Source organism: Polypterus senegalus, chromosome 9 (genome assembly GCF_016835505.1).
Source record: "Polypterus senegalus isolate Bchr_013 chromosome 9, ASM1683550v1, whole genome shotgun sequence".
NCBI lineage: Eukaryota > Metazoa > Chordata > Cladistia > Polypteriformes > Polypteridae > Polypterus > Polypterus senegalus.
This window is the reverse complement of record NC_053162.1, coordinates 40946991-40963819: the sequence shown is the minus strand read 5'-3', so window position 1 is coordinate 40963819 and position 16829 is coordinate 40946991. Positions and strand designations below refer to the sequence as shown.

The 16829-nt window shown below is 38.2% G+C and overlaps 1 protein-coding gene across 1 annotated transcript in view; it reads left to right on the top strand.

Moving 5' to 3' along the window:
* The first annotated feature begins 563 nt into the window (after window positions 1-563).
* rspry1 (ring finger and SPRY domain containing 1) overlaps window positions 564-16829 on the top strand; it is a 40104-nt gene continuing 23838 nt past the window's right edge. The window contains exons 1-2 of the mRNA XM_039762968.1: window positions 564-869; window positions 4418-4916. Coding sequence (XP_039618902.1) covers window positions 4573-4916 — 344 coding nt within the window. The 5' untranslated portion in view covers window positions 564-869; window positions 4418-4572. The remainder of the gene's footprint in view (window positions 870-4417; window positions 4917-16829) is intronic.

The following is a 16829-nucleotide window of genomic DNA, read 5'->3' as shown; positions in this document are numbered from 1 at the left end:
AGTTTCTGTATTATGATTTGTTCTGGAATGTTGAGTCCATTGCTGAAAAAAAATGCTTTTTCTAGAATTTTACTTAAAAAGGGCAGGTGAGAAAAAGGTCTAAAGTTATCACAAAGACGGGAGTCTAGAGTATTTTTCTTAAGATGGAGTTTAACAGGTGCAGTCTTCAGACAATTTGAGTAGACCCCAGTAACTAATGAAGAGTTGAATATGCCAAGTACACCATCAATTAGCACATTAGAGTGAAAAAGCCTGTTTTGACTGAGCCAATGACACAAGTGAAGGGCTTCAGTAAACTCGTTTCAGTGAAGAGATCTTATTTGGTAAAATGACCATGCTAAGTTTCAACTTTGGAGGGATGTGTCTTTAGTACATACTATAATTACTGTTATTATCAATACTATTATTGTGGTTATGTACTGAATTAAATTAGATGTATATTTTAAATAATGTATTGTACATTACAATAAACTGTATGCAACTATGTGCCTGCGCAATAATCGTCATTAATAAAATGAGCTAAGAGCTAGCGTGCTCTTTGTTGCTAGGAGGGGATGCGCGGGGCGAGTTGTTGAAGTGACGTCACTGTCCTCACTTCTTACTCCGGCCACTATGGAAACCTGTTAAATGGACTCAGTTTAGGGAAATGCCGGTCTTTCACATTAATTGGGTGATGTATTAGTTTTGTGGGTTGGCAGTAGGCACGGCAATATCCTGATACAACAAAGGAGTCACAAGACTTCTCGGCTTTACTATTCAGTACGACTCGAGATCTACGTCTTCACGGATAGAGCGCCGCGGCCTGCATCCTGGAGTCAACCTCGGGCTGGAGTAGTTGCTGTGTGCCGGCAGCGGAAGTTCATAGTTGGGTACGTTTAACTGGCTATTTATTTTGTAGCGAAACAAAGAAAGTCGAATTTTTTTACGAGTTAACACCGAGAATTAACTATTAGTAGAAGTGGTCTTTGTCGTCTTAACGAATGCACAGTTTCGTGTGCGATGTTCTGTTGCTTGTGAATTTGGAATTATCTTCTCGTGTGTATTGCGACTTTTGAGCTAAAGAGTTTGCGTTTTTTTTTTTTGTCAATTTTGAGTACTCGTGGGTATTGATTGTCTTCTTTTGCACTCGCCATCAGTGACATATTTTATTCGAAATATTTTAAAGTAAAAGTCTAAACTAGCAGAACCGAAGGTAGATAGTCGATACACCCACACGTTATTTTATTAGTGCAATTACAAATAAATCGGCCCATTTGTCACCCCTGCGTAGGTGTCACAAGTAAGATACGAGTTTTACACGCTCACAGTTCCCCTCCCTGTTTCACTCGTTCTCTCTCTCGGGAAATATAGACCGTCACGTTGCAAATCTCATAAGATTTTGTAGCTTTTTCTGCAAGTTATGTATCGCCCTTAGTCGTAATCGATACCGTGCGATTTGCCTGTATGAAAATCCGTATCCGTGGGAGAGAATTCCAAATCGGCAAATAATACTGTGGAGCAAGATGTAGGATTTTTGAGTTTAAGTAAGTGTCAAAAATCTAAAAGAGTAACTTTTCGCAACATTTCGTCCGGAAAACGGAACCTAGTGCACCGAAGGCATATCTAGTAGAGGGAACCACACTTTATATCTTTGGAGCTCGCGTAGTGTCCAGTTTATTAAAAAAAAAAAAAAGTCAATCAGCTTTTTAGGGTTCCTGTGAAAATTTGTGTACTCGGTTAATTGAAAGTTACTTTTTGACTGCCGCTTGAATCCAATGATCTTAATATCCTAACAAGTGAATGCAGTTTAGAGAAAGCCTGTGAGATTTCCTTAATAATACCAGATCAGATGGGAAGGTATTTTTGCAAAATAAGGACATAAACGTTGTACAGGCTAATTTAAAACACTTACATGATGCGGGCATTTAAATTTTGGACAAAGGCCTTACGTTTCTTTCATCTGTTGATGTAGGACTCATGAAATGTGGAGATTCCAAAAACGTACAATACGGGCACTAAATATTTATATGAAATCAGTGGTTCTGGTCTACCTTTTAAAGTACTACGTTAATAGTTAACATTGGACTGAGTGGCCACCTTGGATTGCAATGTTTATGCTCAGTTTCAGTATTTACAAAGAACAAAAAGTCACAGTAGCGTGTGGCAATTTTGAATTTGTTGTAATCCTGTTTTCCTTGTATAATAAAAATCAATTGCATTACTATATATAATAGAGTCAATTTTTATTTTTTTAAATAGTGCCTTTTACCATTCGCACAATTTGAAAGTGCAAACAAGAAAACGGTACAAATACATGATGACATGTTATTATCTGATACAAGTTAAGGCACAGGAAAAGGAAGAACATTTCTAAGCAGTACAGAAAGGCTCCATACACAAGACTTGTTTGATGTGCTGTGTAAGGTTTTACTTTTAGAGTTTTTATTTTGCATCATCAAAAGATACTTTACACACAAGATAGCTAGGCTGTAATGATAAATTTGAATTAAAATTAGTATCATACATTCAGAAAAATAATTTGAATGCAGATACAAGTACAGTGTTTATAAACTGTAACATAGAAGGCAGAGAAAGTGGATTTTACAATTGTATTGTGGCTGTATTCTTCATGGACAGACCTAAGGGATGCATCCATCCATCCATCCATCCATTGCAAAGGCACACTCATGCAAACACCTATACTCTCTTACGTTGGAGTTTAAAGATGTTAGTTAAATTTGTGTATGTCTTTGGGATATGAATGTAAAATCCTTCAGTAAAAAGTATTTTAAAACATTCTCAGACCTGTTAAACCCATTTTCAAGGAACCAGAGCCTATCTAGGCACCACTGGATGAAAGGCAGGAAACAGCCAAGAACAGGGCACCAGTCCATCAACTGTTTATTTAATCTGCATGTTTTTGTAGAAAACTTTTACAGACCCTGGATGAATATCAAATGTAATAACTCTGTGTAGCATTCAAATAATACAACTGTTGGTTGAATTCTGTTCTAGATTGATTAGCACATAGGCACCATATTGAGGTATTACAACCAGCTCTCAGACTGTGCTTCACTAACAACTGAGGCCTTGCTGAGTACAAATGTTATAAGGGAGTTGTTCCAATGAAAAACTATAACTACATTTCATTGTAGTTTTTTTTTTTTTTTAAATTTGGAATAATTGCCTTTTTTGTTTTTTAATTTGACCTGCTTTAGCTAAAACCTTTTGACTATTTTCACTTGTACAAACTATAACTGATTTCTCTATCTCACTACTAATTACTTTGTAATTTTGTGAACCCAGAAAATACAAGGATGATGATGTCCTTTCAGTGTTTTAATAAGGAAGAAATAACTGATAAAAGTGAATATAAATTAATCCATTAAGCAAGTAAACTACATGCATGCATTAGCACTGTGCCTTTCCAAACGTGAACTAACACATTAGGGTCAGTTTTTCACAAATAGGAATTCTTAAAAGAAAAAAGTTAGTTAAAATAGATTTAACCATTCAAACATTTGTTAAGATGTAGTCATTAAACAGTAAAATCTTTGCTTGTGTAGCCCCCAGCTAATGAGAGCATACATTAATTTGGTGTTTTTTGTATAACACATTCAATATTCCTGTGTTTGTAGGTCTGTCCTTTCTTCTTTTTCTTCCTCTTCTTTACATTATCAATAAGACGTGGCAATCAATCAGAAAACATTTACATTTTGTAAAGAACTGTCTCAAATTTACTAATAAGTACGGTCAAGATTCACTTACCCTGCCTGTAAAGAAATGTCGTCTTCCATTTTTTTGCAGGAAAGTTAAAGAAATGTAATGGAAAAATCAAAATGCAGGTCAGGATACACTTCTATATTTTGTGGCACGTGACCGGTTTAGTGTTTTCATTTCATGAGACAGCAGAGACTTTTTTTGCTTCTATTAATCTAATTCATTTTAAGCTCTTTGCTCAAGATGCATTACATGGGCAAAAATATTAAACAAAACTTCCGTTTAATTATAGAAGCTCCTGGATACACACCACGGTTCATTTTGCTCTGTCTCTGTTTAAACTACAATTAAATTCACTTTGTCAATCATTCTATCAGTGTGTTGTAAAACTTAAGTTATCTTTCATAATTAAAGCTCAAAATTATATTTCTTAAAGACAAATTCAACCTTAGTAATATCTTGTAAAGTTGCAAAATAATACACAACTACAGATCTGACAATGCTGTAAAAATTAAATGTCCTCTACACATAAATTAAAATTGTGTGCATGTGCTGTGCAAATTGGACAGGGAATACAGATTGTGTAACCACACACTCCTCCTCAGACATTATGTGAGATGAAATACCTGTCCATCCAGACATTTTCTAGTTTATTTGCTAAGAGATGTGTAATGCAAGTAGCATTTATTGAAGTGTTAATGCATCCTTTTTGTTTCAGGTAAACTGGAATAATATCAGATGAAGAATTTCGTTGATGATGCATGACCCTGCATTTGGCGCTTTACCATCCTTTGTTTCATGGTTGTCCAAATGCAACAAGATGGCTGGCATACCCTTATGGATTGTCAAGACACACTTCTTTAAACTGTCTAAATGATTATTCTGGCCTGGGTTGTGTTCCATGCAAGCAGGAGCCTGGGCCGAGGTTTGCTGCTTACTCTAGAGCTTCACCTTTTTCGTTTGTGGGAAAGCTCTATACCCAAAAAAATGGGGAACAGCTGTGTCTGCCGAGAAGACAGTGATGTCGAAGACAGTAATGCTTCAAGTCAAATGCGACATATGGAAAACTCACTAGAGCAGGAGGCAAGAAGTAGACCAAGGGACCCTGTAAGACCACCAAGACGTGGACGAGGACCACATGAACCACGACGGAAAAAACAAAATGTTGATGGGCTTGTTTTAGACACATTAGCAGTGATCAGGACACTAGTTGACAAGTAAGTTAAACTGTTTTTAAAGACAACAATGTTATGAATTTTGCCAATTGTGATCTACTGTACATTGGTCCTGGAGGGCTGCAATGGCTGTAGGTTTTTTTTCCCCAACCCAATTACGTAATTAAAACAAACCTTGCCAATTACTGGTCTTTTTTAATATCATGTCTCGTTAGTGTTTTAACTCTACAATGTCAGGTCCTTCTTAATCATTCTCCCCCCCCTTTCTAATTATATCTTCCAATTTATTTGAAGCCTAAAACCGATGAGTAATTTTCAGTTCTTCACTTTCTCTTTAATATGTTTCCTTCCTTAATAATTAATTTATTAATCCAAATAGTGCATAATGAGTAATCTCAGGTGTAAATGGAAACAAGGTACATGGAGAACTGTTGGTTCCTTTGTCATTAGCACTTTGTTGCTAATAAGGGGCAATTAAAGATGGTGAATGCAGCTGTTTTAAACTAAAATAAGCAATTAAGGACGAAACAAAAATGTCACTTCAGCAATAAATGACTTCTCATGAAGGAATTAGGTTGGAACAAAAACCTGCAGCCCTGATTTAAATGATCGGAGTCTTAAATAGCAAATCAATTAAAGTTAATTTAGCAGCAAAAACTGGTCTCTAAGAAAACAGCATTTATTTATATAGCACTTTTTCATACAACAATGTAGCTCAAAGTGCTTTACAAGATGACAAAAAAAGTTACCAGAAAAGAAACTATTAAGAATAGGCAATAATATAAAAGAACAAGTAACAACAAAACAGGGTAAGGTCAGATGACTGGGAGGACAGATAAAAAAAAAAAAATCTGATTAGGATAGAGGAAAAAAGCAATATCTACAGGGGTTGCAAGGCCAAACGTCTACCCAGGACCCACTTGGTAATCTAACTAATGTAAATGTCCCTAAATCAAACGTCTTAGTTTTCATGCTTTATATGATATGATATAGTTGGTCTTGTGGACATCCATCATCTCAGGGGACTGCATGGTGCCTTGAACAGTGAGGGTGACACAAATTGCGACCACAGAAGAGCCTGGAAAAAAATGGGTTTTCAGCAGTTGGTTTTTTTAAATGTTTCACAGTATTAGCCTGGTGAATTTCAGTTGGTAAAATATTCCAGATTTTAGGTGTATAATGGCAAAGGCCACCTCACCACATCTTTTAAGCTTGGCTCTTGGAATCTTAAGCAGACCTCCATTCGTAAACCTAAGGTTATGACTTGGAGTGTATGGGGACAGGCATTCTAAAATATAAAATGGAGCAAGATAATTTAAGGTTTTAGTAGTCTTTAAAGTCAATTCTGAATGACACAGGTAACCAATGTAATGAAACTAAAACTGGTGAGATGTGCTCAAATTTTATTTTTCTAGGTAAGGTTCTGGCCGCTGCATTCTGCACAAGTTCCAAATGATTGATTGTTTTTCTTAGGTGGTCCTGTTAGGAGTGCATTATAGTAATCTAGTCAACTAAAAACAAAAAACATGAATTTCCAACATCTTATGAAGTTATAAGAGGTCTAACTTTTGTTATATTAAGTGAAAAAATGCAGTCTACGTAATCTGGTTAAGGTGTGATTTAAAATTTAGGTCATGATTTGAGTCGATTATCCCCAAATTCTTTCCCTCCGCCTTAATTTTTAAACCTAAATCATCAAGTTTATTCTTAATATCCTTGCTATATTAAGATTTAAGCTTTTTACTTGTTTAGTTTGAGAAAGTTACTACTTATCAAAGCAGAAATACTGCCAAGAAATTTGATCAGAGAGCCAAGAGCGTCTAGGTCTATAGGTACAATAGATAAATACATTGTGCTTTGAGATAGACCTAAAGGAAGCATGTAGATTGTAAAGAGCAGTGGTCCCAGAATAAATGATGCATCTCTGAAGTACAATCCCCACAACTAGCAAAGAATTTTCTACCTGCTAAGTAAGATAAGTAAGACTAGAACCAATTTAAGACACTGCCAGAGGCCCACCCACTGTCTAAGGCAATTTATAAGAATACTGTGGTGTATGGTGTCAAATGCTGCAAGTTTAAGAGAACAACAACAGAGATATGCCCTCTGTCCGCATTAATTTGCAATTCATTTACTACTTTAACCAGTGATGTTTCTTTACAATGGTTTGTTCTAAAACGTGAATAATGTTTGTGAAGTAATGATTAATCTGCTAAATGACTGCCTTTAGAATTTCACTTAAGAAATGCAGGTTAGTAATTAGGCTAAATTGCCAAAGACAGAGGAGTAAATTACTTTTCTTGAGGAGGGGTTTAAAAACTGCAGTGTTTAGATAGTCAGGTAAGACCCCTGTAAGTAATGAGGAGTTAGCTATGTCAAGTACACTGTCCATAAGGACATCAGAGACTTCTTTAAAAAAAGCCTGTTGAAACTGGATCAAGGATGCAGGTGGAGGGTTTCAACTGAGAAATTTATACGTAGTTTGGGTCAATCTATTCCAGTGAAAAAATTTAACTACCTTTAAAAGGTATGCTGGGATTCAATTATATAAACTTTGTGGGGTTGTACTATATTCAATTATTTATTTTGTGTTTTAGAAAATGTGGCAAAAGCTTCACCGGTTTCACTAGTTTTTTTTAGTTTCATTTGGAGGTGCTGCTTTAATTAATACTGCAGCACCATGTGAGCTGAGCCATGTTTCACTTACTGAGAGACTGATAAGATCGTTAATGTAAAAAGTCTTGCTGGTTAGCACTCCAATATGTAGCATAGCTATATTTAAGGTCTCAGAAGAGCAGAGCTCAATCAAGAGCTTTATGGCGGGCTGAAATAGTAATAAGGTTATTCTTGTTAATGCCACTTTGTGAAGATTTGTTCTTTAATCATAAATCTATTTGTTCTAATACAGTGCACATCTAATGATGAGCTCACTACAGAATTATCTCATCCTGAAACAGCATTATAAAAAATGCTGGGACTAAAATTGCATAGTCAGGAAAGACAAATTATTTTTTGAGTTGTTGTCGGAGATGACCCAGTCGCCGAATCAGTTATGGTGCAGACCATCTTGTCTGAAGAAACAGTGTTTCCCAAAAAAATCCCAGTTGTCCACAAAGCCAGTGTTTTGTCTTTTGCAGAAGCCTCTCAACCAGTTGTTCAAGGACAGTAGTTGACTGTAGGCTTCAATCAACCTTCTAACCAATGGCAAAGGACCAGAAATGATGAATATCACATCCGTGGTCCTCTTTCGTGACTTGGATTAGTGCTGCAAAGTCTGCCTTTAGAACCTCTGACTGTCAATATCAAATGTTGTTTGTACCTGCATGGAGTAAAACCATTCCAACAGCCCTCTCCTTGTGCTTCTGGAAGACTGTTGGTGCTCTTCTTGTAGCATCTGAAACTTATGCACTGGGAAAATGAGAAATAAAAGTTTTCTGTTGAGGGCATGAAATACTGAGGTTGTGTACAATTTAATCCCCAATAATGACTGCATCACCGTCTACCGGCATAGTTGGGGAGCAGAGAGGATCAAAGTGGTTTTTGATTTCGATGTTTGCCTGAGTCAACGGAGGTGATCTGGCCTTGAGCCCCTCCACCTGCAACGTTGAAACAGCCAGTGTCCATCATTGTCATCATTTTCAATAGGAGCAGGGGTAAAATTCACTTGGCCTACTGATAAGGTGGCATGGCACAGGGTTGCTGTTGACATGTGGAGACAAGTTGTTGAGGAAGCCCCTTTTCGCAGGCCAGCTATTAGTTCACTAAGTTGTGGCTGTCTGAAAGAGTTGCTGAATCTGACTGACTCTCAAGGGCCTGAAGTTCTTCATCAACACATTGAGGCTAACAGTCAGCCATCTTCTACTTCAGCTTCAGTTCTAAGAGAAAGTGAAAATGTGTAGCCACTGTGGCCCTCCAAGATCAGAATAGAGCACCCCTGACTTTTACAGTTCACAGACTTGTTTAATCTTTACCTAAAATTGTTGATGTAATCTTTTATAAAGGACACTGAAGTGTTTTTATAGAGGAAAACATGTCTTTCTGGTACTATGGATATATTTTTCAATGTGAACATTGCTTACATCCTGATACAAATGGGGAAACTAACTAGTTTCAAATTTACCCCTTTAGAGTTTTGTAAATTCCTAAAACCACTACTATACACTGCCTAACATGCCAATTTTTTGTTATACAATAGAAATAGCAAATAACAGGTACTAAAATTTACAAAATACAGTACTAATACTATAAGTTTTGAGAAAGGACTTACTACATCTGTATTTTCCTTTAATGGAGCTGAAGTTTTTAACATTCAATGACAACAGTAGTTAACTGTACTAAATACAATAACAGTATATGCAAGTAGTCTCATTTTAAACTTGATGCACTTCAGCACACTAATTGTATAAACTAAACATTTTTTATAGTTTCACTTTTTAACATTTTTCCATTTTTAAACTTTTACTTAAAACATTGACACTAGCATATTTTTTGACTAATTCTTCAGCAGTCTTCAATCTGCACTTTCAGCCTCACCACTTATTTTTCACATAGTGCAATACAAAACATTTCTTTAAGACCTTGAACTATACTGAGAAGAGGGGAGGTTGGGAGCACTGATTGAGACCCGAATGCAGCAGTGTGACCTTTTTTTTTTTTTTTTAACGGTGGCTGGAATGCCAGTCCTCCCACCAACACCCAAGTTTTCCCTGTAAGTTGGAGGACCTGCTTGCAGGGCTGGATGCAGATTAACATCATACCCAGGAAGAACCAATTGTAGGTTAAGGGCCTTGGTCAAGTGTGCAACAGCGTAGAGTCACTTCTGGAGTTTACTGGATTCAACCTGGCAACCTTCGATTATATGTGCAGATCCTGAACCTCAGAGCCACCACTCTGTCAGTCTGTACTGAATTTGCAGTAAATTGCACGTATTCTGGTCCAGCTTTTTCTGTTAAGGTTCCAAAAACACTCTGCGTTTTGCTTTGAATCGGAAAGGTACTGAAAGGGGTTTGATTCTCGGTTAGGTGCTCTATCCAGCTCATAAGCAACTTTTCCATATCCAATAAGAGTCCCTTTTACTGCATTGTTAATATGGGTGCTTTTTTAAGGAGCTCTTTCACAGGTTTAAGAATCTTGCATTTATCCTTGAGCAATGCTGAGATTGTGGAATGGGCCATACATAATGCTATCGGATGTTGGAAAGTTAACATGTTTTCCTTTTTCACTTTTTGTTACTTTTAATTTAGTTACAAGTTCTATTTTCCTTTGTTTTTTGGGACTACTTGTAGAACTTGTTTGAGGCCATCTGTAGGTTGTGATGAACGTAAACACACTGAAATAGCCGCGCTAGTTAGAGAGGATGTTATCGTGTATACAGTGTTTGTTTACATACTGTTGATCACAAGGAATGGAGGTCGCTACCCAGTTATCCTTGTGTCTACATCGGGACATGATTTGGCCTCTCGGTCGGCAAGTTGATCAGTTGTTAGCTGGAAGGGCATTAAATGCCACATGTCTGTATTTTAATGTGTTCGTTTTTGTAAAACTTTGTTCATGTAAAGTCTGACATGAATTAATCTACTTAAATCATCCTTCAGAAATCTTAATACTTTATGTACAACTTTGAAGTTACAAAAGCTGATTTGTGGCAGATCTTAGTGGTAATCATAAAATAAACATACAGTAACATTTAACAATAGAGGATGTTAGTAATTCACACATCCTTACTGAAATTTCAAGTCTTGCAGTCCTTTGTGTCTTTTAATGACACCTTGTAATTGGCAATATTTAAATGGGGGGAGGGGGAAGAATGATCTTAGGTAATTTTTAAATTTGAATACTTTTATTCCATAACAGCTTTTGATATTTAAATGCAGGGGGTCCTCGGGTTACAACACAGTTACGTTCCTACAACAGTGATGTAACACGAATTTTGGTGTAAGTCGAAACGCACCCTATCCTAAGTCACTTGCCTATCCTAACACATTTGCAAAATAATAATCTAGAACATAAAACACAACTAAGCCACAGAAAAAGGAAAAGGACATAAATGTACTGTACACTGTACTGTAGGAACAGAAAAAATGAGTGTAAATACAATCCTTTATTTCTTCTCACGTCTCAGTTTTTTAAAGTTTTTATGGGAGTGAGCATTGTAAACTCGAAATGTTGTAACTCGAGGACTCCTTGTAATACTTTGTGTACATGATTATGCAAATCAGTCAGGCAATTTTCATCCCTCTCTTATTTGTAAAAGGGTGAATTTGCCAGGAATTCTCAATGTTACCCTCTTCTGACAAGTGCACAGATTTTTTTAATCATTGGTTGAGATGGGTGTGTGCTTCAGATTTTTGTCCTGCTAGAAGTTTTGAAATGCTTTTTATTTTTCCCTATACTTTATTAGCCTAATAAAGTACATTGCATTAAGTAATATGGCATGTGATGTCTAATTCAGATTAAGGGTCAACACCATACCTAACCTATCTGGAAAGACCAAACGGATTAATCCATTATGCAATTGTCACTGATAATATTGAGGCATTTATTGGGTTAACATAAGCCCAGCATGCTTACTTAAAGGTATAGTGGAACCTCGGGTCACGACCGTAATTCGTTTCCAAACTCTGGTCGTGACTATACTAATAAAAGGCAAAGCCCTCACTGACTGACTCATCACTAATTCTCCAACTTCCCATATAGTTAGAAGGCTCGTTCCTTACAGCTTACTTACAAAAGTTAAGCAGGTTTCATTTTGAAATTCTACGCGTAACGGTCATAACTGAATTCTACTTGTGTACATATATACGGCCATAGCCTGCAGCTCAGTCGCCGTGTGAGGCGGAGTTGCGTCCCCCATCACCACGCCCTTCCGCGTAATTGAGTGCCTGCCCATATAAGGCCGTCCGTCAGCAGCAATCCAATAGACACGCTGCCACTACGTGGAGTTTGTCATGCCTAAGACGAATACGATATTCGCGAGATACAAGTTTAGTGAGAAGACGGAAGGTATTAACGAGACTTTTGATCACTTTGAAACGGAGTTAAAATTGCTGGTGAAGGACTGTGCTTATGCAAACGAAGATGAGATGGTCAGGGATAGAATAGTGTTTGGTACAAACTCGGCAAAAGTCGAGGCAAACTTTTAAGTGCCGGGTCTGAGCTAACATTAAATAAAGTCGTGGACATCGCAAGATCGCACGAGATAGCACAAGCACAGCTGAGAACCTTCGATGCATGTACTCCGAGCGGCTCACGTGAACTGACTAAGCGTAGTACGCAGACAAAAAGCAAGAGCTCCAAAGCGCGCTGAACAAAAAACGCATTACACAATTGAGAAGGCAGCAAAAGAATATGAAATGAGTGACGCATACAAGCATATTCATAAGTGCAGCTACTGGAAACAAAGCACATGGTGGAAAAAGTCAATGTCCAGCTAAAGGAAGACAGTGTAAAAAATGTGGTAAATTGAACCACTTCGCTAAAGTTTGCAGGACTGGGAAAGGTAAACCCGTGCATGCAGTGTGTGATGTCTCAGATAAAGAGGAAGACGAGCTGTTTATTGATGCAATAAGAAAGGAACAACCCTCACGATCTGAACAAGCCTTTGTAGACATATCAATAGGAAAGCAAGGTGAAAAGCTTAAGTTTAAATTAAGTTCATAGACACGCTGCCGCTGAATATTCGCAGGCAAATCCACAACTTAATACCGGGAATGCCTGTTAAACATCTTAGATTCACGAGTACCAATTTGGGTAGTGAACACTTCGATGAATGAAACCTGTTATCTTTACAACAGTTGACAAACACGGAATGTTACTTGAACACAGCACATCCTCCAAATATGAACCTGATTGAAAGAAATAATGATAATCAAATCCTTGATGACAGCAACACTCATAACAGTCACAAAACAGTTACATTGACAATCATGTTACGTTATTTTTAAAATGTTTCCTTTTCTTTTTCATAACTTCAACACACTACTTCTCCGCTGCAAAGCGCGGGTATTTTGCTAGTTATACCATAAAATGCACAGCGTAATAGTAAACTAAATGTAAAAACGTTGAATAACACTGAGAAAACCTTGAACAGAGAAAAGTATCATTGCAAGAATTCACGCTATAGCCTTATGAATTGCTCGCTGTAATCACTTTTTTTTAATGAAAAAAAAAAAGAACATTTGAAAAATCTTTAATTTAATAAACGGCCAAGAAAAGTAACATTGCAGCAAGTCACGCTACGAACCGCTTGCTGTAAACACTTATTATTTAAAAAAAAAAAGCAAGCGGTTCGTAGCGTGACTTGTTGCAATGTTACTTTTCTTGGTTGTTAATTAAATTACAGCTTTTTCAAATGTTCATTTTTTTCCCTGTGCTTAAACCTCTTTTAAAAAAAGAGCTTTAAGCACTGGGGGGAAAAAATTAACATTTGAAACATCCGTAATTTATACAAAAACTAACCATAAACAACCAAGAAAACTAACCTTCCATGAGTCAAGTTCTTGCATGAAGGAATTGAGGAGGAACTGGGTGGAGAGGAGATTACAGTTTTGACGTAAAGTCCCTCTACACGATGCACGTCTGACCGAGAACAATATACTGTGGAGAGATTAAACATATGCGTAAATCACTGTGTGTACGAACCGGAAGGGAAATAGAGCACAAAAAGTTCACAGTGAATGCACAGGGAGTGACTGAACACGTGCGGAAATCATCGGCGCGTACGAACCGGAAGGGAAACTGGCTTGTTCGTCACCCAAGTGTGTGGTCGTGAACAGATGCAAAAGTTTGGCGAACTTTTTGGTCGTAACCTGATTTGTACTTGTTCCGAGACCTTCGTGACCCAAGGTTCCGTTGTATTCAGTTCATAACAAATGATGAAATATATATTTTTGGACAGCACCTTCTAATTGCTGAAGTGGGATTTTTCAAATCAAATAAGAAGTTAATGAGTGAGCAATGTAGCATTAGATATCACAACAAATATCTCAATGTCTCTCTTCACTTTTTCTGTTAACACAACATGTATTAATAGTGAGATGTACTTTGAAGTGTTAAAACACTAAATGAATTTTACTTTGATATTAACAAAAGTGGCAGACATCTCATTGCCAGTGCAGACAAGCCAAATATCTACTTTGTTTGAAACTTGCGTTGATTTTTAATTAATACAGCTGTTGTTAGCACTGTCAATGTGCAGTTTCATCCAGCAGGTCCTATATGTGTAATTGTGAATGCATGAAAGTTCTCTTTGGACTCTGAACTGTTTACTGAGGTTAGAAAATGAATGGATACTTGGACAGACATTTGTAGACATACTCATTAAGGATTATCCAGCTTTATTTTGAGTTTTTTTGTATTTTAAATGCTTTTAAACGTTTCACTTGCACATATTGTGATGGCCGAAAGAAAGAGCACCTGTGTTTGGTAGGTACATCAATTCATTAAACCAGCTTGCTGCCCAGGTAACGTGGTTAACTAAATTAATTTTTGCTATTATATGTACATTAAATTGGGATGACAAACAAATGTGAAAGATTTCTTACTAATACTTACACATGAACAATAATCGTGTGAGATTTTAGATTATTAAACCCTACCATAGGCAGATCATTTGCAACTTTTTGTATTTCTTTTGGCTGCTCACTTTAGTGGTTGCCACAGAGGACCATCTTTTCCCATTTATTCCTGACCTCTGCATCTTGCTTCATTACACCCACCACCTTCATGTCCTCTTCTTTCTATTAGGCCTTCCTCTTTTCCCACTTACCTGGCAGCTCCATCCTAAACATCCTCCTGTCAATATACTCATCTCTTCCCTGCACTTGTCCAAACCAACACAATCTCTCCTCTCTGACTTTGTCTTCCAACTGTCTAACCTGAGCTGACCTTCTAATGTAATTCTAATCCTATCCATTCTTGTAACGCCCAGTGCAAATGTTAAAGATCTTAACATCTTTAACTCTGACAACCTTCAGCTCTGTCTCCTGTTTTTTGGTCATTGCTACCGTCTCCTACCCCTATAACATAGCTGGCCTCACTACCATCTTGTAGACCTTCCCTTTCACTTTTGGTGGTACCCGTCTGTCATATCCCTCCTGACATACCTCTCCACCCTGCCTGCATTCTCTTCTTCACCTCTCTTCCAAACTCCCTGTTACTCGGTACTGCTTATCCCATCTATTTAAGCTCATCCACCTTTACCACCTCTAATCTCCCTGCATCCTCACCATTCCTCTGACCTCTCATTCATACACATTTATTCTATCTTGTTCCTACTGACCCTCATTCCTGTCCTTTCTAGAGCATATCTTCACTTCTCTTCTCGACCAGCTGTTTACTTTTGCTACAGATCACAATGTCATCTGCAAACATCATAGTCCATGGGGGACTCTTGCCTAATCTCCTCTGTTAACCTGTCCATCACCATTGCAAATAAGAAAGGGCTCCAGGCCGATCTCTGATGTAATCCTACTTCTACTTCTACCTTGAATGTATCCGTCACTCCTACCGCAAACCTTACCACTGGCACAGGTCCTACATATGCTGTACCACTCTTGCATACTTCTGTGCCACTCTCTATTTCCTCATTCAGTACCACAACTCCTCTGTCACATCAAGCACCCTTCTAGCTGTTACCCTTTCTACTTCTGCTATAGTTGCCCAACAATCTGGTAACTCTTCACTGCCACCCACTGTCTGTCTTCCTCCACCCTGAATTTCCTTTTTCAGCTTCCACCATTTGATCCTTGGCTCTATCCTCATTCTGTTCCTCATCTTGATCTCTAATGTCACCTTACAGACCACCATCCAGTCCTGCCTACCAACGCTTTCCCCTGCCACCACTTTGCAGTTTCCAGTCTCCTTCTGACTAACCCTCCTGCATAGGATATAATCTACCCGTGTACATCTTCCTTCACTCTTTTACATCCCTCTGTGTTCCTTCCTCTTCTTAAAATACGTATTCACCACTCTCCACCCCTTCATCCAACTTACTCTAGAAACTGTCCTGTTTTAAAACCCAGTGCCGCCTTCCTTTTGCTGGAGGCTTACGGGCTTTGCAAAAGGGGAGCTGCCCTACCTGCAGCTGACCTTCTGCTGGTCCAGTAGCCTTCCTTCCCCTGGCTCTGTACAGCTGATCCGCCAGACCGAGACTGGTTCCCCAGCGACCAGGATGCTCACGCTGGGGCTCACTCTCCCAAGCCTCCCTGACTACGTACTATGTGCCAACCACCTTCTAGGACACTTCAGCTCCTGAGATTGCTCAGCAGGAGTGACCGCTTCCTGCTGCCCCTATCGAGTGTTGGCCTAACGTTCCTCTTGAGGGGCTCTCCTCCCAGCTGCCTGCATTTATCAGCGAGCCTGCTCCCTTGCTTGCTCGCTCCTGCACCAGCTTTTCACATTTCCAGCTTTCATCTACTTCCCACTAACATCCGTTGTCTTTCACTTTTTCTTCCTCCGCACTTGCGCTCCTCCTATTTATAATGCAGACAATTACGGTCATGCATCTGTGCAGTTAAGTGCTGAAACACTCATGTCTGTATCTCACCCAGGAACATTCAAAGTTCCTACCTTCACTCCCACTCTCTTTATCATCTTCTCCCTCTGCCTACGGATACGCCTTTCATAACCCAACCTTCACCTCCAACAGTAGCCCAATTTTCAGCTGCACACTGTTGGCCAAAAGTATTGGTGGCAGCCGTTGTTAACCCCGGGCATCTACCAATCTGGTATGGAAATCTGTATTGTTGTGTACATATTGATGTAGCAAAATTTTACATTAGATTTCCTTCCTGATGTAACCCTCCCCATTTTATCTGGGCTTTGGACTGTAAACCTTGATTTGTTGTATCAAGGACTGTAACTCTGTATAACCAATGGGAATTTCTTTGTGTGCATTTGAATAATTAATTTCTTTAATTTTATTCCCAAATTGGTCTTATTTTCTATTGATGTCAA